General features: G+C 44.7%; 1 protein-coding gene across 4 annotated transcripts in view; it reads left to right on the top strand.

The window, feature by feature from the left end:
* Nucleotides 1-14,870, top strand: part of LOC118710279 (zinc finger protein 883) — a 39,835-nt gene extending 24,965 nt beyond the window's left edge. The window contains exons 1-3 of one of the 4 annotated variants that reach the window (XM_045575982.1): nt 1,882-2,181; nt 3,036-3,162; nt 12,678-14,870. In XM_045575982.1, coding sequence (XP_045431938.1) covers nt 2,050-2,181; nt 3,036-3,162; nt 12,678-14,671 — 2,253 coding nt within the window. In that variant the 5' untranslated portion in view covers nt 1,882-2,049 and the 3' untranslated portion in view covers nt 14,672-14,870. Of the gene's footprint in view, nt 1-1,881; nt 2,182-2,243; nt 2,390-3,035; nt 3,163-5,996; nt 6,124-12,677 lie in introns of those variants that run through there. The other 3 variants (XM_045575984.1, XM_045575981.1, XM_045575983.1) reach the window with 3 other exon arrangements.
* The last annotated feature ends 7,470 nt before the right edge of the window (nt 14,871-22,340 follow it).

Raw genomic sequence — 22,340 nt, 5'->3', positions numbered from 1 at the left:
TCCTTATTATACATAAATGAGTGAGATCATGTGGTTTTTCTTTCATTGACTTGCTTATTTCACTCAGCATAATGGTCTCCAATTCCATCCAGGTTTCTGCAAATGATAAGAATTCCTTCTTTTTTCTCTCCCAGTGATACCAACAACAAGCAAGGCTTAACAACAAGACTGCCCACCCATCCCACAAAGGGCTACACCAAGACTGTCCACCTCAGGTAACTGGGAGGCTGACTCACTGAACCATATAGGACACCTTAGCACACAAAGCCACCCTACCAACTCAGGAAAGCTGTGAAAATGCCAAGACAAGGAATTAGATCACAAACAAAAGAAATGGAGGAAAAGAAGAGACTGGATATAGAGTTCAAAACCACCCTTATAAGGTTTTTTAAGAATTTCCTAGAAAAGGTCGATAAGACCTATGAGGAGATGAAAAGGGATCAACAAGAACTAATAAGGGATCAACAAGAAATAAAGAATACATTGTCTGAAATAAAAAATATTATACAGAGTCCTAAGAATTCCTTCTTTTTTATGGCAGCATAGTATTTCATTGTGTAGATGTACCACTGTTTTCTGATCCAATCATCTGCTGATGGGCATCTAGGCTGTTTCCAAATCCTAGCTATTGTAAATTGTGCTGCTGTGAACATAGGGGTGCATATATCCTTTTTGATTGGTGTTTCTAGTTTCTTAGGATATATTCCTAGGAGTGGGATTACTGGGTCAAATGGGAGTTCCATTTTCAGTTTTTTGAGGAAACTCCACACTGTTCTCCACAGTGGCTGCCCCAGTCTGCATTCCCACCAGCAGTGCACGAGGGTTCCTTTTTCTCCGCATCCTCGCCAGCACTTATCGTTTGTTGATTTGTTGATGATAGTCATTCTGACAGGTATGAAATGGTACTGCATTGTCATTTTGATTTGCATCTCTCCGATCCATAACTACTTTTTTATTTCTTGATTTTTTTTTTAACTTTCTGAGCTACACATGGCTGAACTTTCATTATGAATATGGACTTCATTTACTCTAAATATTATTTATAAATATGTTCATAATCTCATCACATTGAAATTTGTCCTTTACATGTTAGATATGTCTGTAAAGGACAAATTTTCTCTCACTAAGATAATTACGATAGCATTTCTCATGAAGATTACCACCAATAACAAAATTGTTTTTCCACTTTTAAAAATTTTATTTATTTTAGTTGATGTTCAAATTAAAACTAAACAATACGGTTCCATTTAAAGTTTATGTTATATCCTGGCAGGTGTTTTCTCAGTGAATTGAGAGTCCTCCCATGAACCAACAGATCCTGGAGTTCCATTCCTGGTCAGGGCCCATCCCCAGAGTGTGGGCTCAATCCCCAATAGGGGTCATGCAGGGGCAGCCACAGGATGTGTCTCTCGCATGGTGTCTTTCTCCTTATCTATCTAAAAAAAAATAAAGTAAAAAAATTATGCATCTTAGTTCTTTTTATTTCAAAAGTATGTCCTACATGTCTGTGTTCTATTTTTCACATTCACATATGATGGTGTAAGTAGGTCATGTATGGGATTAAGATGTTCTAGACTCCCATGCATTCCTACCTCTTTATGATGAGTTGGGCACAAAGATAATGTGTTTTCATTGGCATGCACTCAAGTTCCCTCACCAGGAAAAGATGACAACATCCTTTAGCCATTTCCAAGATGTCTCTTTCATGCGATGGGACATCTCTTAGCCCCTTCAGAGGCGGATCTTGGTGTTTTCTTTTGGATCCGGGCAGGAAAACCCTGGACCCCGGTATGGGACTGACACACATCACCCAACGACCAAATGTGAAATCCCCCGCGGGAACCAATGAGGAGTCAGAGAGCGCGTTTCCGGCGAACCTCCTAGAGGCGGGACTTCCGGTTGCCTCAGGTCAGGCATTTTATTTTGACTCGGATTACGTGCCGCTGCCTTGTCCGAGGTTCCAGATCGATAGCCTTCTCCCAGTGGAGCTGCCCCCGAGGGAAAAGCCGCGAGGGCTGTGGTCCACCCAGCACACGCGCGAGTGTGGAGATGGACCCGGGAACGTGGGGGCCCCTCTCCCCGGCCCCGCCCGGCCCCGCCATCCCCGCGGCGGCCGCCGCCCCCGCCCCGCGCGGCCCACGGAGCGCGATGGCGGCGCCCGCGCTGAGGGGCTTCGCTGAGGTGAGTTCCTGTCCCCCAGGCCCCCCGCCTCCTCACCCCGCACCCCACAGCCCGGTGCGGGCCTGTCCCTCCTGCAGCTCCGTCCGCGGGGAGGACCGTGAGGAAGGCGGAGGGGAGGGAGGAGCGCGGTGGCTTCTGAGGACACAGCCAGTGCGGGGCGGAGAGGACAGGGGTGACCGGCCTCTGAGGTTCCCCTGAGGGTGTGGCTGTGAGGATCGGCGGGCAGATCAGAGGCTGCAGGGAGGCCGTCACAGCCTCATGGGGGCTTTCCCGGCTGTGGGGTCCCTCAGGGGCCTGGGGTGGTCCTGGACCCGGCTGGAAGACAAGCTTCTCCACATGCCATGTGCCAAGTTCATGGGGGAGTCCAGCGAGACCCAGTGGCATTGGAGCAGGAAGGGGGCAGAGCTGAGGGAGTGAACCTGGGACTGAAGATGGGAAGGGGATAAACATTACCCAGTGTGTGCACATCTGGAGGGAGTGTGAGCTGATGGTCCCCGGGACCTGGTGTGGGGACAAAAGGGTGAAGCATAAGCTCATGTTTGTCTTTGTCTTGGAGGAATGGTCTGGGAGACTGCAGTGGAATTGTGGGCTGGAGGGCGGGAATCCTGCAGGCCTGGCCCAGAGCTTAGATGGTGTTTGTCTGCTGTCCCCCTTCCCAACCCATCTGCCCTTGCTGGGGACAATCACAGCGATTAATGGGATGTGATGAGAGAGCAGCCTGCACTGGCATTAGGGCCTGGTGTCCTCACTAACCCGGTGCCCTGGGGGAGGTTGATGGGGGGAAGGTATGTCAGGAGTACAATTATTGGTTCTCAGAAAGGCAGCTTTGGTTTCAGTTGTCTCCATTCTGACAGGTTGGCGTGACCTTTGAGGACATTGCCCTGTACTTCTCCAGGGATGAATGGAGCCTCCTTGATGAGGGTCAGAGGCAGCTGTACCTGAATGTGATGCTGGAGAACTTTGAACTTGTGTCCTCGCTGGGTAAGACCCTCACTGTCACCAGGGACCTGGACTTGGCTTTGCATTTCCCCAGCCCCTTTTCCCAGGTGCTCTCTGTCCTCACCTGAGAATGGTGGTTACTGCACGTTTTCCAGTTTCCTGGGCAGTTGCTGTCCTTTGCTTGCACTGCCGGCTGCTCTCTGTGCTGTCCCAATACCTGCTGCACTGAACTCACAGGGAAGGACCTGTGGTTGGTAGAGTAGCAGGGAGCCTAACGGATTCCACCTTGATTAGTGAGGAAAAAAAGTATTTTTTATATTCCTGTTGGTCATTTATACATATTTTTTGGAATTATTTCTCTACATCTTTAGCCTCTGTTTGTTGTTGTTTTATATTTTTACTAGAGGCCTGGCGCACAAAAATCCTGCATGGTAGGGAGGCAGGTGTCCCTCAGTCCAGCCTATACCCTCTCCAATCTGAGACATCCCTCTTACAATCCAAGACTACTGGCTCCCAACTGCTCACCTGCCTGCCTTCCTGATTGCCCTTAACCACATCTGCCAACCCGACTGATTACCCCCTAACTACTCCCCTGCCAGCATGATTAATGCCTAACTGCTCCCCTGCCAGCCTGTTTGTTCCTAACTGCTCTCCCCTGCCAGCCTGGTCACCCCTAACTGCCCTCCCCTGCCATCATGGTCACTCCTAATTGCCCTCTCCTGCCAGGCTGGTCCTCGCCAACTGCTCTCCCCTGCAAGCCTGAGATCCCCCACCTGCCCTTTCCTGCAGGCTTGGATCCCCCCAAACTGCCCTTCTCTGCAGGCCTGGTTCCCCCTATCTGCCCTCCCTTAAAGGCCTGGTCACCCCTAACTGTTCTCCCCTACAGGCCTGATCCCTCCCAACTGCCCTCCCCTGCAGGCCTGGTCCCCCCCCAACTTCCGTCCCCTGCAGGCTGATCTCCCCCAATAGCTCTCCCCTGCAGGCCTGCATCCCCCGGAATTTCCCTTCCCTGCAGGGCCAGTCTCTCCCCAACTTCCCTCCTATGCTGGCCTGGTTACACCTAACTGCCTTCCCCTGCTGGCCATCTTGTGTCCTCTTGGGGGCAGCCATCTTGTGTGTTGGATTGATAGTCAATTGGCATATTACTCTTTTATTAGTTAGGATTGATTTTACAGAGAGGAAGGAAGAGAGAGAGAGAGCTAGAAACGTCTGATGAGAGAGAAACACCAGCTGCCTCTTGCACACCCCCTACCGGGGATGTGCCCGCAACCAACGTACATGCCCTTGACCAGAATCGAACCTGGGACCCGTCAGTCCACAGACCGATGCTCTACCACTGAGCCAAACAGATTTTGGCTAGTTAGGATTGATTTTAGAGAGAGAGAGAAAGGAGAGTCAGAAATATCAGTGATGGGCCGGGACCGGTTTGGCTCAGTGGATAGAGCATTGGCCTGCAGACTGAAAGGTCCCAGGTTCGATTCCGGTCAAGGGCATGTACCTTGGTTGCAGGCACATCTCCTGTTGGGGGCGTGCAAGAGGAAGCTGATCGATGATTCTCTCCCATCGATGTTTCTAACTCTCTATCTCTCCCTTCCTCTCTGTAAAAAAAATCAATAAAATATATTAAAAAAAAGAAAGAAAGAAATATCAGTGATGGGAGGAGAATCATTCTATATGCCTCCAGCACGTCCCCTACTGGGGATCAAGTTGGCAACCCAGGCATGTGGTCCAGATTGGAATTGAACCCAGGATCCTTCAGTCCACAGGCCCACACTGTCCACTGAGTAAAACCAGCTAAGGCAGCTTATTTTATTTTTAAAATAAACTTTTTAGGCCTTTTTCATTTTCTCTTCCTTTTTTTCCCTCTGTCTCTTCCTACCGTCTTTGTTTCATAGCATTCCATTTATGGCTTTCTTTCTTTCTTTTTCTTTTTGAAAAAAAATTTTAAAAATATATATTCTATTGCTTTTTTACAGAGAGGAAGGGAGAGGGATAGAGAGTTAGAAACATTAATGAGAGAGAAACATCCATTAGCTGCCTCCCGCACACCTCCTACTGGGGATGTGCCTGAAACCAAGGTACATGCCCTTGACTGGAATCGAACCTGGTACCTTTCAGTCCCTAGGCTGATGCTCTATCCATTGAGCCAAACTGGTTTGGCCATTAATGGCTTTTTTTATGGTGTTCCTTAGTTCACTTTGGTATTTTCTTTTAAATTTATTTTTCCTCTTTCTTTCCACCTGCATGATTTCAAATGAGGACATCACATATTCTTTTGTGCCTGATGTTGCTACTCTTCATTTTATGTTTTCAATTCATTTCTTGTAATTTATCAACTACAGAATTTGTTTCATTCCTTTTTATGATTTCTGTCTACCTATGTTTTTTCTTTTATGATTTTCCTTTTGTATTTTTTGTGTGTTTTTTAAAATTCAATATATTTTTATTGACTTTAGGGAAGAAGGGAGAAGGAGAGATAGAAACATCAATGATGAGAGAGAATCATGGATTGCCCCCACCTGCACCTTCCTTATTAGGGACCAAGCCTGAAAACTGGGTATATGCCCTTGAGCAGAATCAAACCCGGCACCCTTGCACCTGTAGGCTGATGCTCTGTCCACTGAGCAAAACTGGCTAGGGCTGATGTTTTCCTTTTGTTACTGGGTTGATTTTGTCATTGTGTTGGTTCCGTTTGTGTTTTCTTATAGCTCAGTGATGTTTTTAAAAGTAAAAGTAGTTTGGAATCCTTATCAGGCTGTATGTATATAGCCATTTATTTCCTATTGATTCCTGGGAAATTATCATGTTTTCTTGGTGGTGTTTTTGTTTTCAGTATCTTTTTTTTTTTTTTTAATTATACCTTTACTAGAGGCCCGGTGAACAGATGCGTTAGCAGTGGGGTTCCTCAGCCTGGCTTGTGCCTTCTCACAAACTGGGACCCCTCCAGGGATGTCTGAATGCCAATTTCAGCCATATTCTCCACAGGATCTGACATCCCCCGAGGTATGTGGTAGTGCAGTAAGCTACAGATGACCGAGGAGGAGCCTGAGCCTCTGCTGGGTCTCTATGCCACTCCCACTCATCCCAGCCGCACTGCGCCTGCCTCCACTGCTCCATAGCACAGAGGACTGCGAGGGTCACGCCACCTCAGTGGCACTCAACAGGCATGAGCCTGGTGTCTGGTGCCGGTCAGTCTGCTGAGCAGTGCTCCCACCTTGGGAGCACACTGACCTCCAGGGTTTAGCTCTTATGTTGAGCATATACCCCCTGGTGGTCATTGCTTGTCATAGCAACTGGTCAAATAGTCGTTCATCACTTGGTCACTTAGGTTTCTATATATATATATATAGACTAGAGGCCTCATCCACAAAATTTGTGCACTCGGGTGGGGTGCCTCAACCCGGCCTGAGACATCTCACACTCTAGGGCCCCTTGCTACTTACTGCCCGTCTGCTCCCTGCTCTCTGATCACTGTAGTTAGGACTGCTCGGCTCCCTGCTCCTTACTGCTCCCCTTGCTGCTCCTTAGCAATGCTGCAGAGGTGGGAGAGAGGCAGCCGCCACCACCGCTGCTGATCTTGTCAGCTGTGAGGCCAGCTTCTTGCTGAGCGGCACACCCTCTGTGGCAGTGCACTGACCACCGGAGAGAAGCTCCTGCATTGAGCGTCTGCCCCCTGGTGGTCATTTGCCATCATAGTGATGGGTCATTCTGGTTGTTCTGCTGTAATGGTTGTTAGGTTTTTATTATATAGACTAGGCACCTGTTGCAGGAATATTCCTGCAAGACTGCAGGTGGGCTTCCCTCCCACCACCACCACCTCTCCAGCCTCCCCAACCTCTCCCGTTGAGGCGGGCCATCACCACAGCGCACTTCGGCCTGCATGCCCGACCCTCTGTGGCCAAGCCCACTGCTGCCGCCTCTGGGGCCATGCATGCCGCTGCTGCGCGCCCTGCCCCCCGACCCGCCGTGCCCGCCGCCCCCACTGCCTCCTGCCCCTGCATGCGCCACCCCTGCACACCTCACCCCGCCCCACACGTGTTGCCAGTGCTTTCCCTCCAGCAGCTGCAGCCATCTTCCTTTCTACTTTCCCTCCCTCTTCCATCTATGCTGTCTTCAGTCTTCACTCCTCCCTCCCTCTGTATATGCAAATTAACCACCATATCTGTTGAGTTAATTTGCATACTCACTCTGATTGGCTGGTGGGCATGGTTTATATAGCAGGGTAACTTAATTTGCATATTCTATTATTAGGTTAGATTGTTGGAAATATTACATATGTCAGATTTACTTCCCTATTGACCCCTAGTAGCCCTACCCCATACCCTGCCCTAGGCATACATCACCCTATTGTCTGAGTCCATGAGTTATGCATATATGAATACAAGTGCTTTGGTTTTTCTCCTCTCACCCACCTACACACCAGCAACTTCCCTCTGAGATTCCATCGTCTGTCTTATGCTTCCATGTCTCTGGATCTATTTTGTTAATCAGTTTATTTTGTTTATTAGATTCCACATATGAGTAAGATCATGTAATACTTGTCTTTCCCTGACTGGCTTATTTTGCTTAGGATAATATTCTCTAGGTCCCTCCATGCTGTCTCAAAAGGCCAGAGGTCCTTTTTTACTGCTGCATAGTGTTCCATGTGTACATGTACCATTGCTATTTATCCACTCAATGCTGATTGGCAGTTGGGCTAGTACCAGATGTTAGCTAATATAAATTGTGCTGCTATGAGTTAGGAGTGCATACATTGTTTCTGTTTGATGTTTTGGGTTTCTAACCATATTTTCCCAGAAGTGGGATCACTGGGTCAAATGGCAGTTCATATTTAATTTTTTGAGGAAACTCCATGCTGTTCCATAATGTCTTCACCAGTCTGCATTTGGACCAGCAGTATACTGGAGTTCCCTTTTCTCCACATCCTCACCAGCACTTTTTCTTTGTTAAATTTTTTCCTCCTCCTCCTCCTCCTCCTTCAAATATATTTTATTGATTTTTTACAAGGAGAAAGGGAGATGGATAGAGAGTTAGAAACATTGATGAGAGAGAAATATCGATCAGCTGCCTCCTGTACACTCCCTACTGGGGATGTGCCCACAACCAAGGTATATGCCCTTGACTGGAATCGAACCTGGGACCCTTCAGTCCCCAGGCTGATGCTCTATCCACTGAACCAAACCGATTAGGGCTGTTGAATTTTTCATGGTAGCCATTCTGACAGGTGTCGTCTTAATGTGCATCTCTCTGATGGTTAGTAACTTCAAGCATTTATTCATGTCTTAGCCATCCATATGTCCACTTGGGAGAAGTGTGTATTTAAGTTCTTTGCCCATATTTTAATTGGACTATTTTTATTTTGATGCAGTCCCATTTGTTTCTTTTCTCCTCAGTTTCCTTTGCTCTAGCAGATATAACTGTAAACATATTGCTACGAAAGATGTCCAAGATTTTGCTGACTAAGGTTTCTTCTCACATTTTTATGATTTCATGACTTACACTTACCATATTTTTCGGACCATAAGACGCACCGGACCATAAGACGCACCAGTTTTTAGAGAAGGGAAATGAAGAAAAAAAGATTCTGAAACAAATAGTGTCCTAAAATATTTTATGTGCATTAAAACCCAACATCACAGTCATAAACACATGTAATCAACCCTGTAAAGTAAACAACAGCATTTAGAACCATTTTAGAGCCGGGCAAGCACACAGAGACCACACAGAGCCAGGCAAGTAAAAAAACTTTTTTTTAAAAAGTATATGTGTAGGCTATATTTGGACCATAAGACTCAGGGACTTTTCTCCCCCACTTCTGGGGGGGAGAAAAGTGCGTCTTATGGTCTGAAAAATACAGTAACTACACTTATGCATTTTGAGGTTATTCTTGCGTATGGTGTAAGTTGGTGGTCTAGTTTCATTTTTATTTTTATTTTTTTGCATGTGTCTGTCCAATTATCCCAGCATCATCTATTGAAGAGTCTGTCTTGACTCCACTGGATGTTCTTGCCTTCTTTGTCAATGATTAATTGAGGGGAATGGCTTGGGTCAGGTTTGGGGTCTCTTGTTCTGTTCCATTGATCTATCTGCCTGTTCTTCTGCCAGTACCAGCCTGTTTTGAGTACAGTGGCTTTGCAGTAAAACTTATCACGTATTATGATCTCTCCGACCTAGTTTTTCTTTTTCTTTTTTAATATATTTTACTGATTTTTTACAGAGAGGAAGGTGTTGGGATAAAGATTTAGAAACATGGATGGGAGAGAAACATCGATCACCTGTCTCCTGCACCTCCCACTGGGAATGTGCCCACAACCAAGGTACATGCCCCTGACCAAAATGGAACCTGGGACCCCTTAGTCTGCAGACGGATGCTCTATCCACTGAGCCAAACCACTCATGGCCGACCTAGTTTTTCCTGCTGCAGGTCCTTTTGATTCCATATAAATTTTTTCTGGCTCTGTGAAATATGCCTTTGGTATTTTAGTAGGAATTGCATTGAATCTGTAGATTGCCTTGAGCATTATGGACATTTTAATGATGTTCATTTTACCAGTCCATGAACTCAGTTTATTCTTTCACTTGTTTTTATCTCCTTCTATCTCTTTTTTCAACATTCTGTAGTTTTCCAAGTCTTTTGTCTCCTTAGTTATGTTTATTCCCAAGTATCTTAAATTTTTTTTGCAGTGGTAAATGGGATTGTTGTTTAGTTTTTCTTTTGGAGAATTCATTTTTGGTGTATGAAAAAGCCGTCAACTTCTGGGTGTTGATTTTGTATCCTGTTGATTTTGCCCAGTTCATTCATTTATATTTTTTATTTTTAAAAAATATATTCATTGAATTTTTTAAGAAAGGATAGAGAGTTAGAAAAATCCATGAGACAGAAGCATCTATCAGCTGCCTGCTGCACCAAGGTACATTCCCTTGACTGGAATCGAACCTGGGATCCATTAGCCCCTAGTCCAACACTCTATCCACTGAGCCAAACCAGTCAGGGCCCAATTCATTTATTAAATCTAGTAGTTTATTAGTGAAGTCTTTCTGTTTTTCTATATATAATATCATCCCATCTGCAAATAATGAGAGTTTTACTTCTTCCTTTCTAGTATAGATGCCTTTTATTTCTTCTTTTCTGATCACTGTGGTTAGGAGTTCAATAGTATGTTGAATCAAGAGTGGTGAAGACATCCCTATCTGGTTCCAGTTCTTATCTTTGGGGAAATGGTTTTAATTTTTGCCCATTCATTATGATGATGACTATAGATTTGCATATATAGCTTTTATCATATTGTGATATGCTCCCTGTATTCCCAGTTTGCTGCAAGCTGTTATCACAAATGGGTGTTGGATTTCATAGAATGCTTTTTCTTCGTCTGTTGATATGATCATGTGTTTTTTGTTTATGTGATGTGTCACGTTTATTGATTTGTGAATATTGTACCAGTTGGCATCCCTGGAATGAATCCCACTTGATTATGGTGTATGATATTTTTAATATATATCTGTTAATATTTTGTTGAGAATTTTAACATCAGTGTTCATCTGGGATATTGGCCTATAATTCTCTTTCTTTAAAGTGTCTCTATCTGGTTTTAGAATTAGGATACTGCTTTACTCATATAGAGAGCTTGGAAGTGTTCCTTCATGGATTTTTTTTTTTAATAGTTTGAGGAGTATAGATGTTAGTTCTTAGAATGTTTGGTAAAAGCCCCTGTGAAGCTGTCCAGACCCAGGCTTTTGTTTTTAGGGAGTTTTTTTTCTTCTTCTTACTGCTTATATTTTGCTCTTTTGCATTGCTCTTTGTCTTTATTTATTTATTTTTTAATATATTTTATTGATTTTTTACAGAGAAGAAGAGAGAAGGATAGAGAGTTAGAAACATCGATGAGAGAGAAACATCTATCAGTTGCCTCTTGCACACCCCCTACTGGAGATGTGCCCGCAACCAAGGCACAATGCCATTGATCAGAATCGAACCTGGGACCTTTCAGTCCGCAGGTGGACGCTCTATCCACTGAGCCAAACCGGTTTTGGAGTCTTTGTCTTTATTGAGCTCTTATTCGCATCTCTGGTGGGTGTTTATGGGTTTGTTTGTGGATACCTAACTATTCTGGCAAGGAGATAAATTCTCCTATCTCCTATTATACTATATTGCTGGTCTCACTCACATAGTTTTTGTTTTTTTATTATTCTGTTTTGGCTTGTTTTTTTCTCTCTATGGTTTCTTCCATGGTCTCTACTACAATAGTGGCCATCCATCTTTTCAGTTTTTCTTTGAGGATTTCTGTCATCTGTATCCAATGAAATTGCTCCAGTGAGATTTAAGGGGGGGAAATCATTTGTGCATTATAGGAGAAAGATGGCTACACTCTTGGCAGTGTGGACCCAGAGGCCATCTTACCTTGGTGAAGGGCTGTTGGATCAAGTTTGACTCCAGAGCTTTTATTAAGATTATAAGTAAGAACTTATTTTGGTCAACATTGTTTTGTTACCATTGCCAGTTCTATACTCTACTCTAATTGTGCTTACTTATTATTGACACTTTGCAAACTGCTCAGTTTTTTAAAATGTTTTCTTTTAAAATATATATATTTTTATTGATTTTTTTATAGAAAGGAAGGGAGAAAGATAGCGAGAAACATCGATGAGAGAGAAACATTGATCAGCTGCCTCCTGCACAGCCCCACTGGGGATGTGCCCATAACCAATGCACGTGCACTTGACCAGAATCAAACCTCGGACCCTCCCAGTCTGTAGGCTGACGCTCTATCCGCTGAGCCAAACTGGTTTTGGCTAAATGTTTTTCTTTATTTTAGTCACGAAGGTGGGGAGAGAGACAGAGTGAAAGAGAGAGAGGAGAGAGAGAGAAACATTGATTGGTTGCTTCCTGTATGCAGGCCAAATGTTGGTTGAACCTAGAACCTGGGTTTTTTCTCTGACAGGAATTTAATCTAGCAATCCCTTAATGGGAAGGATGACGCTCAACCAACTGAGCCACACTATCCATGGCTAAACTACTCAATTCTAACTGTTATTATTTCTACTTAGGTTTCCAGCATTACCCATAAGCTTATGGATAATCTTTACCTCTCTAAACTTTGTACCTCAACAGCTTCCCATCTAGGTTCCTGTTTACTGCACTCCAATCTTGGTCCTTGCCTTTAGAGTTTGTTGTGTCACATACAGTATTAATCATATACATGCTCTGTAACACAATGGGTTTTAATATGCTTGAGCACACTCACATTGTTCTACATAGACTGCATCATCAGTTTGAATGGTTCTACAGAAAGCTGTTTGTAAAGGAACAACTAGTGGGCCCTGCACCTCTTGTTTCTGTCCCATCTTATGTTCATACCCCTTCCTTGGTAAGGTCTCTACCATTGACTGACCGTAGGAGTCAAATAATGTATATCAGCCATTTCATCAGGGTGTAACTCACCGGCCTTGAAAAATATCCCATACACTCATGCCTAGCTGTGACAGATACACATTTGAGATGAGGGTATTTCTTCCTTCTAAAGTCATCATGTATTTCACCTGCCTTTCCTTTTATTCAGGTTGCTGCTGTGGAGCAGAAAATGTAGAGGCACCTTTTGAAGAGAACATTTCTGTAAGAGTATCACAGGCAAGGAATCCCAAGTTAGCTTTGTCTTCCCAGAAGAGCCACCCTTGTGAGAGTTGTGGACTAGTTTTGAGAAACATTTTCCATGTGACTCATCAGCAGGAATTACTACACAGGCAGATTCTATTGAGGTGTGGAGCATGTGCAAAGCAATTTTATTTCAGTGCACCATTTCACCAGCAGCAGCACTTGAGAGAGAAGCCTTTGATAAGAGGTGTGAACTCGGTCTCACTTGAAGAGGGCTGCAATTTCAATGTGTTTCAGAAGCTTTTTAGCTGTGGAGAGGTGGGGCAGGACATCCTTAGCACAGCAGGACATCTCCAGCAAATGGCTACTCAGATCAGTGAGAAGCCAAATGGTATCTCGATGTGTGGGGTGACGTATCAAGAGGAAAATAATTGTTTTACTAATAAAGAATGTGATAAATCCATCGGCTCTAACTACATATGTGATTGGGACAAGGGTGTCCTTTCTGGAAAAGCTTATTTCAGTTGCCGTGAATGTGGAAAATATTTTTCTCGATTTTCTACTTTTTGTTATCATCAGAGATTTCATGCAGAAAAAAAGCTTTATAAGCACAGTGAATGTGGGAAATTCTTTATTACTAGTACTGGCCTCCTTTACCATCACACAGATGAAAGGCCTTATCAATGTATTGAATGTGGGAAATCTTTTACCAGCATCCATTACCTTTGTCGTCATCAGAAAATTCATAATGGAAAGAAGCTTTATAAGTACAGTGAAAGTGGGAAATCATTTATTCAGAACTATACCCTTCATTGCCATCAGAGAGTTCACACTGGAGAAAGGCCTTATGAGTGCAGTGATTGTGGGAAATCTTATACCCAGAGCAGTGGACTCAGTGCTCATCAAAGAGTTCACAGTGGAGAAAGGCCTTATGAGTGCAGTGAATGTGGAAAATCATTCAATGGGAAATATGTCCTTCGTCGTCATGAGAGAATTCACAGTGGTGAAGAACCTTTTGTGTGCAATGAATGTGGAAAATCTTTTATCTGTAGAAATGGCCTCCGTTACCATGAGATGAGAGTTCACACTGGAGAAAGGCTTTTTGAGTGCAATGAATGTGGAAAATCTTTTACCTCTAGAAGTGGCCTCCGTTACCATCAAATGAGAGTCCACACTGGAGAAAAGCCTTATAAGTGCAATGAATGTGGGCAGTCTTTTGTCAATAGTAATCGCTTACGTAATCATCAGAGATTGCACACTGGAGAAAAGCCTTATAAGTGCAATGAATGTGAGAAATCTTTTACCAGTATTGCTTATCTTAATTATCATCAGAGATTGCACACCGGAGAAAGGCCTTATAAGTGTGATGAATGTCAGAAATCTTTTGACACTACCTATCAACTTCGTTATCATCAGAGAGTTCACACTGGAGGAAACCCTTATGAGTGCCGTGAATGTGGGACATCATTTACTCAGAAATATGCCTTCCATTGTCATCAGAGAATTCACACTGGAGAACGTCCTTATAAGTGCAATGAATGTGGGAAATCATTTACTCGGAAAAATGTCCTTCGTTATCATGAGAGAATTCACACTGGTGAAAAGCCTTATGAGTGCAGTGAATGTGGAAAATCTTTTACCTGTGGAAGTAGCCTCCGTTTCCATCAGATGGGAGTTCACACTGGAGAAAGGCCTTATGAGTGCAATGAATGTGGGAAATCTTTTACCAGTAGTGATAGCTTCCGTCGTCATCAGAGAATTCACACTGGAGTAAGACCTTATAAGTGCAATGAATGTGGGAAATCTTTTATCAGTGGTAGTAGCTTGCGTCGTCATCAGAGAGTTCACACTGGAGAAAAGCCTTATGTATGTGGTGAGTGTGGGAAGTCTTTTACCACCAAATATTGCCTTGGTTCTCATCAGAAAATTCACACTAGAGAAAGGTCTAATGAGTGTAGTTAATATGGGAAATCTTTTAGCCAAACTTCTAACAGAGGAGTTCACATTGGAGTAAGGTCTTAGATATGCAGGAAATATAGATTTTTTTTCGACCATAACAGTACTATCAGAAATTCTATGAAATCCTGTTTCTCTGAACTGAATCTCATACACGGCAACATCAAGAGTAGGGAGATTCACAATAAATTTTGTGCTGTGAAAATCGTGTGTGTATATTGCCCTTATTAAAAGTTTTTATTTCAGAGGAAGTGGGTGAGAGATAGAAACAGGAATGAGGATAAAAAATCATTGATCAGTTTCCTCCTACTGGGAATTGAGCTTACAACCAGGACATGTGCCCTTGACCAGAACCGAACCCAGGACCCTTCAGCGCAAAGGCTGGCACTCTGTACACTGAGCAAACCAGATAGTGTTACTTCTTGATTTTTTTTTTATATATATATATATATATATATATATATATATATATATATATATATATATAAATAAAATTGATTTTTTACAGAGAGGAAAGGAGAGAGATAGAGAGCCAGAAACGTTGGTGAGAGAGAAACATCGACCAATCGCCTCCTGTACACCCCCCACCAGAGATGTGCCCGCAACCAATGTACATGCCCTTGACCAGAATTGAACCTGAGACCCTTCAGTCCGCAGACCAATGCTCTACCATTGAGCCAAACCGGTTTCGGCTACTTCTTGATTTTGTTTGCTGTTTTTTTCTTCAGATCTTCCCTGTTCACCATTACAGTGTCTCTGCCTGTGTTATCACTTGGTACAAAATTCCACTTTCCAGAGCTTTCCGGAAAGACAGAACTTTGAATTCATTGCTTCTTTCTTTGTGGTGTTTTTTATGGGAGTTTTATGAAAATAGTGATTTTCCTCCTTAGCCTCCAACCCACTTGGGCTTTTTCACATGATAACCTGCTTTTCACAGGGCATTTATATCATTCTTTGCTCCTTTCCCTCCAGGGTTCTTCACTTTCTTCTCATCACTCTTTAACATTTTCCATATTCCCATGAGGTGACCTGTTTCTGTTCTGGGAAATTGATTCCCAAATTGACTTCTCAATATTGTCTAATGGAGTGTTTGCCAGCCCGTGCTCTGTGGGCCACTGCTGGTCCATGAGTTCTGAAAGGTTGGCAACTGCTGGTTTAAGAAAACTTTTGGAGCAGCAGTCCAACCAGAAGTACAAAAGTTTGTCGACCACTGGTCTAATGCACACTGTCTTTTTCTTTAAAAAAATATATATATATTTTATTGATTTTACAGAGAGGAAGAGGGAGAGGGATAAAGAGAGGAAGAGAGAGAGGGATAAATGAGAGAGAAACATCAATTAGCTGCCTCTTGCACACCCCCAACTGGGGATGTGCCCACAACCCAGGTACATGCCCTTGACCAGAATCAAACCCAGGACCCTTCAGTCTACAGGCCGACGTTCTATCCACTGAGCAAAACCAGTTTCGGCCTAATGCACACTTTCTTTCTATGTATTTTATTCATGGTCATGGCAGTTGGCCTCTGGCTTCTCATTTTGTGTATGAGAGCAGGAATCGTCTTTTTAAGTTATAGTTTATCTTTCTCCACGAGATGTTTTAAGTGCTATTCAGCCTAGCATTCCCATATACTGAGCTTTCTTCTTAAAGATGTCTGCTGTTTTATTAAATGGATGAGAAATTTTTTTTGGCATTATGAGACGTTACTGAAAACAGAAAACTGGGCGAACCAAATATTACGAACAGGAATGTAGTCTCATAGCAAAACAAAACCAAAAAGGAGGAAAAAAAAAAAAAGCAAAAGGGTGGGGAGGAAAGGTGGAAGTCTGAAGAACGGAGGGGGCGGGGCAGAAAGCAAGGAAAGGGCCCTATTTGGTTTGGCTCAGTGGATAGAACGTCAGCCTGTGGACTATAGGGTCCGAGGTTCGATTCCGGCAAAGGTCATATGCCGGGGTTGCGGGCTTGATGCCCCCCCAGTAGAAGTTGAGCAGGAAGCAGCCAATCAGTCTCATCATTGAAAAATATATTTTAAAAAAAAAAAAAGCAAGAAAAGGGAGTAGTTTTCTTCCTATTTCTTTAAACACGCACACGCACACAACCAACGTTTGTTCCCGAGTAGAAACATAAATAGGGCAGAATCGAACACTCTTCTCTCTTCCAAATGCAAAAAAAGTAATAAAAGGCAACTCAGGAGTTCAGGCTGTGCCCCCTTGGAACCCTCTTCAACAGAGGTGTGTACAGAGGGGCAGCCGGGCGCGCAGGTTTCCGCAGAGGTTAGGCAGCCCGAAAGGAGGGCAGGAGGGGGTCATGCGCTGCCCCCCACCCCCGCAGCAGGGGTTCCAGCTTGTCCACTGTAAGGCGCCCTTTCCTCGCCCTCGCCAGGTCCCAGCCACCCACACTCGCCTCTCGCGCGAACTCGCCTCTCGCGGGAGGGGGGCCGCGCATGCGCCCCGCGCGCGGGCTCAGTACGCGGATACCCGTACTGAGACGGGGACGCCGGCTCCGTGTTCCGGCACTCGTGCGTCTTCACTTCCTCGAGGCGCGAGATGCGCTCCAGCTTGCGCTTTCCACCCTTCGAGGCAGCGATGTGGTTGCGTAGCCGCTGGCGCTCCGCTGTGCTGCGCTCTGGAGCGTCCATGTCGATGGGCGTCAGCAGCTTCTCTCGCCGAAGCTGGCGCGTCGGGCGCGGTCTGAGGCTCGTCCTTGAGCGCGGCCCCTGCGCTCCTGGCGCCAGGTACCCGCGTAGCCGCCTTAGACCGACGGCCATGCCCGAGGGTCCCCCGCGCCCGCACCCCGCTGGCTCTGCTCATGGAAGTCCTCCAGCGCGAGTTCCTGCTCCGCGGCCGCCACCTCGGAAGAGAGGAATGGGTGCTCCCGTGCGTGGTGGTGACCAGCCCGGTGGACTGGCTGAGGAGGCGTTGGAGTCCTGGCGAGGCGAGCTTGAGCAGCCCCAGGCCCGGCGAGGCCAGCAGGCCGCGGGAGACCCGCGGCCACCTGCTCGCTCGGGCTCAGCGTCCCCCCCTCCCCTCTGCTTAGCCCTGAGCCCGCCCAGGCAGCAGTGGTGACTCCTGAGAAAATGTGTGTGTGTGTGTGTGTGTGTATTTTTTTAAAATATATTTTATTGATTTTTTTTTTACAGAGAGGAAGGGAGGATTAGAGATCCAGAAACATCAATGAGAGAGAAACATCGATGAGAGAAAAACATTGATGAGAGAGAAACATGGATCAGTTGCGCGCGCCCCCCCCCCCCCCCACACACACACAGGGGATGTGCCTGCAACCAATATACATGCCCTTGCCCAGAATCGAACCTGGGACCTTTAAGTCCGCAGACCGACACTCTATCCACTAAGCCAAACTGGTTTCGGCAATTGTATTTATTTTTTAAATATGTTTTTATTTATTTCAGAGCGGAATGGAGAGGGAGAGAGAAAATCATGGATCAGCTGCCTCCTGCACTCTCCCTACTGGGGATGTGTCTGCAACCAAGGTAAATGAACTTGACTGGAATCGAACCTGGGACCCTTCAGTCCGCAGCCGATGCTCTATCCACAGAGCCAAACAGTTAGGGCAGATTCTATGCAAGATTTTGAGTTTATGAGGAAGACTGATATTTTTCAGAGTGCAAAATGATCTTGGAATACAAAAAATTTCTTTAAATAGAATTTCATGGAAGTTTGTCACTGACCCATATTCCTGAATTATGTAACATGGAAAACTGACCTAAGAAATAGTTTATTTTGTAAGCAAACCATTAAGAAATACTGTGGCCCTAGCTGGTCTGGCTCAGTGGATAGAGCGTAAGCCTGCAGACTTCGGTGTTCTGGGTTCGATTCAGGTCAAGGCCACATGTCTGGATTGTGGTCTTGATCCCCATTGGGAGAAGTGCAGGAGGCAGCCAATCAATGATTATCTCATCATTTTTGTGTCTATCTTCCTCTCCCTTCCTCTCTGAAATCAATAAAGATAGTTAAAAAATATAGTGTGGACTGGTGGGACGGGGGAATAAGCAAAAAGAAAAAGAAAACACTACTTTGGGCATGGCCTTGGGTTTTCTAGAAAACCCAAGGCCATGCCTAAGAGAAAAGAGAGGAATGGGAGATAGGAGAGAGGTTTTTTTAATAATATATTTTATTGATTTTTTTTTTTTTTACAGGGAGGAAGGGAGAGGGATAGAGAGCTAGAAACATCGATTGATTGCCTTCTGTTTGATTCCTGACCAGGTGTCAAACACGCAACACAGGTATGTGCCTGAGCAGAAATTGAGCCCTGCACAGGACAATGTTCAACCAACTGAGCTATTCTGGCTGGCGGGAAATAATGGTTTTAATAGAGCTTTAAATTTTAAGGTCTTTGACTTTTCCTAAAGGTCAGTGGGCAGAGGTTAAAGTCCAATTTACTAATCAATTGGTCTCTCTGCTGACTAAATCCATCCTGAGGCTTATAGGAACCTGTGCTAAATCACCTTATGAGCATAAACTGCACTGTTATAAAACTATGTTTACTATAGCAAAGGGTGCTCCTATCTTAAGAAATTATAGAGTTTGCCGAAGCCTGTTTGGCTCAGTGGTGGAGCGTCGGTCTGAGGACTGGGGGGTCCCAGGTTCGATTCCGGTCAGGGTCATGTGCGTTGGTTGCGGGCGCGTTCCCAGTGGGGGATGTGCAGGAGGCGGCTGGTTGATGTTTCTCTCTCATCAACGTTTCTGGCTCTCTATCTCTCTCCCTTCCTCTCTGTGGAGAGATCAATAAAATATATTTTTAAAAAAAGAAATTATAGAGTTTTACAAGCTTATTGTCAAGTACTATAGACAAAGACCAAATTTATTTCTTATTCTAAAACTCTTAGGCTTGTCTGTAAATAGTTACTTCATATGAAGACATTCTGTAAAAAGTTTTATTTCAAACTAAGTTTATGAGAGGTTACAGAATGATTCACTTTTCTGTCTCATAGTAGGTACAGTTGGTGATTCTTGCAGTATCCCTTGCAAAGTCAAAGCATTCCGAGTCTAGAAAGATGCTGTGAAAATAGTATGTTTGCAGACATTGTTAATCAGAGCAAAGGGTAATTTCCTATTAAAGCAAAATTACACTGTGTTTGAGGTACACGAAAAACTTCCAATATCAAAGTTAAGTTTTGAAAACCAAAAGAGAAACTGTAACCTAAAGAACTTTGTTGAGTTGAAAGGAGAGGAGACACCCATCCTGCATGCTAAGCATGAACAATTTTACACTGAAATTATATTGCCTGTCAGCACCAAACCCATCAATAATAAACCTCAGTCATTCAGGAACAGAGCACTCACCACATTGAGAAACTCCACTTATGTGCTGAATGTGGGAAAGCCTTCATGGAAATAGCTCACTGATCATCAGAGTTCATTTTATTTTATTATTTAAAAAATATATATATTTTATTGATTTTTTTACAGAGAGGAAGGGAGAGAGAGAGCTAGAAACGTTGATGAGAGAGAAACATCGACCAGCTGCCTCCTGCACCCCCCCCCCCCCACCGGGGATGTGCCCGCAACCAAGGTACGTGCCCTTGACCAGAATCGAACCTAGGACCTTTCAGTCTGCAGACCGACGCTCTACCACTGAGCCAAATCGGTTTCGGCAGAGAGCTCACTTTAGAGAGAAACCTAATGGATGCAGTCCATGTAGTAAAGCGTTCTCTAGAAAGTCCAGCCTGAGTGACCATTAAGACCTGAAGAAGTATCAATGCATCAAATGTGACAAAACCTTCTTCACGACATCACAGTTCAGTATACATCAGAAAAACAACATGGGACAGAAGCCTTATGCGTGTAGTGAATGTGATAAAGCATTCATCATAAAGTCTCTGCTCGTGCTGAAACCGGTTTGGCTCAGTGGATAGAGCGTCGGCTTGTGGACTGAAAGGTCCCAGGTTTGATTCCGGTCAAGGGCATGTACCTTGGTTGCGGGCACATTCCCGGTAGGAGGTGTGCAGGAGGCAGCTGATGGATGTTTCTCTTTCATGGATGTTTCTAACTATCACTCCCTCTCTCTTCCTCTCTGTGAAAAAATCAATAAAATACATTTTTTTTTTTAAAGTCTCTGCTCGAGAGAACCAAGATGGTGGCATAGGTAATCACCTATACTTGCTGCCTCTCACAACCACATCAGTACCACAACTAAACGGCAGAACAGTTACCACCCAGAACTGCAGGAAAGTTGACTGAGTGGAAGTTCCACAACTAGAGAGATGAAGAAGGTGCATTGAGACTGGTAAGAGGTACAGAGGCACGGGAAGTGCTAGTACCTGGATGTGCTGCTCTTTTAACCAGGAGGGAGATACAAGCTCCCATTTGCTCTGAACTCCAGTTCCAGACGAGGCTCTGGGGGACCCAGGCACATATGGGAAAAACTGGACTGCCTGGCATAGGGACAGGAAAGCGAAGGTGGCTTGCGTGGACGCAGAGAACCGGGGACTTCTCCGGTTCACGGCTTATTGACAGCCATTGCTGTTTGCTCAGCCCTGGTGACTCAGAGACCCAGCCCCATCCAATTTACAATCCCACCCAAGGTGTGGGCATCAGCGTTTGCATATGAACACCCTGTCCTTGTCCTAAAACTTCTCAAACTGCAGCTAGGTCAGAGAGCCCCAGAGCTTCCAAAAGAAAGCCCAAGGCCCTGCCATCCTTGCTTCATAGCTGAACCTCGTCTGGGCACTCCCAAACCCCGTTCGAAGAAGAGGAATCTGCAGATCTCCCTGTAGCTCCTGCTAGGCAGCCCCAGACAGTGGCTGACCTTGCACCTCCTTGGAGATCCAAGAGTCAGTTTGCCCAGTGGTCAGAGTGAGACCATACCAGATTACAACTCTTCAAATACAGAAGAGACACAACCAAGGGGCAGACCCAGCAACAAATTCACAGGCAGATAAACTACCGTGTTTCCCCGAAAATAAGACATCCTCCAAAAATAAGACCTAGCACATGGAAAGATAATACATCCCCTGAAAATAAGATCTAGCACAACTTTGGGAGAAAAAATTAATATAAGACACTGTCTTATTTTTGGAGAAACAGGGTATATGCCATGAATGGACTTCTCCATGAAGAATTCTCTTCAGTATACATCAACAAGTTCATACGGCAGAGAAGCCATCCAAATGCAGTGGGTGTGGTGAAGGCTTTAGGAAAAAGATACGCTGGTGCAACATCCGACATCTCCCTGAGGAAAGATTTGCTTTTCACGTTCTGAATGTGGGCAGTTCTTGTGCAAAAGTAACCTCATTAGCCATCAGAATGGGCTTGGGAGAGAAGCACGATGAACGCAATAAAGACGGGAAAGCCTTCACTATGAAGTCAGGTCTCAATGTTCATCAGACAACACAGGAGAGAGCCCTGCGGATGCAGCAATTATGGTAACACTTTTGCCCACTTGTCAGTCCTTATGAAATATTAGAGAATTTACAGGTAGCTGCTTTGGGGAAATCCTGTAAGCCCTCAAGATAATAGTATGGCCGAAACCGGTTTGGCTCAGTGGATAGAGCGTCGGCCTGCGGACAGAGGAGTCCCAGATTCGATTCCAGTCAAGGGCATGTACCTTGGTTTCAGGCTCATCCCCAGTAGGGGGTGTGCAAGAGGCAGCGCATTGATGTTTCAACTCTCTATCCCTCTCTCTTCCTTTCTGTGAAGAATCAATAAAATATATTTAA

This window comes from Pipistrellus kuhlii, unplaced genomic scaffold (genome assembly GCF_014108245.1).
Source record: "Pipistrellus kuhlii isolate mPipKuh1 unplaced genomic scaffold, mPipKuh1.p scaffold_m20_p_71, whole genome shotgun sequence".
NCBI lineage: Eukaryota > Metazoa > Chordata > Mammalia > Chiroptera > Vespertilionidae > Pipistrellus > Pipistrellus kuhlii.
This window is presented reverse-complemented; position numbering and strand designations above follow the sequence as displayed.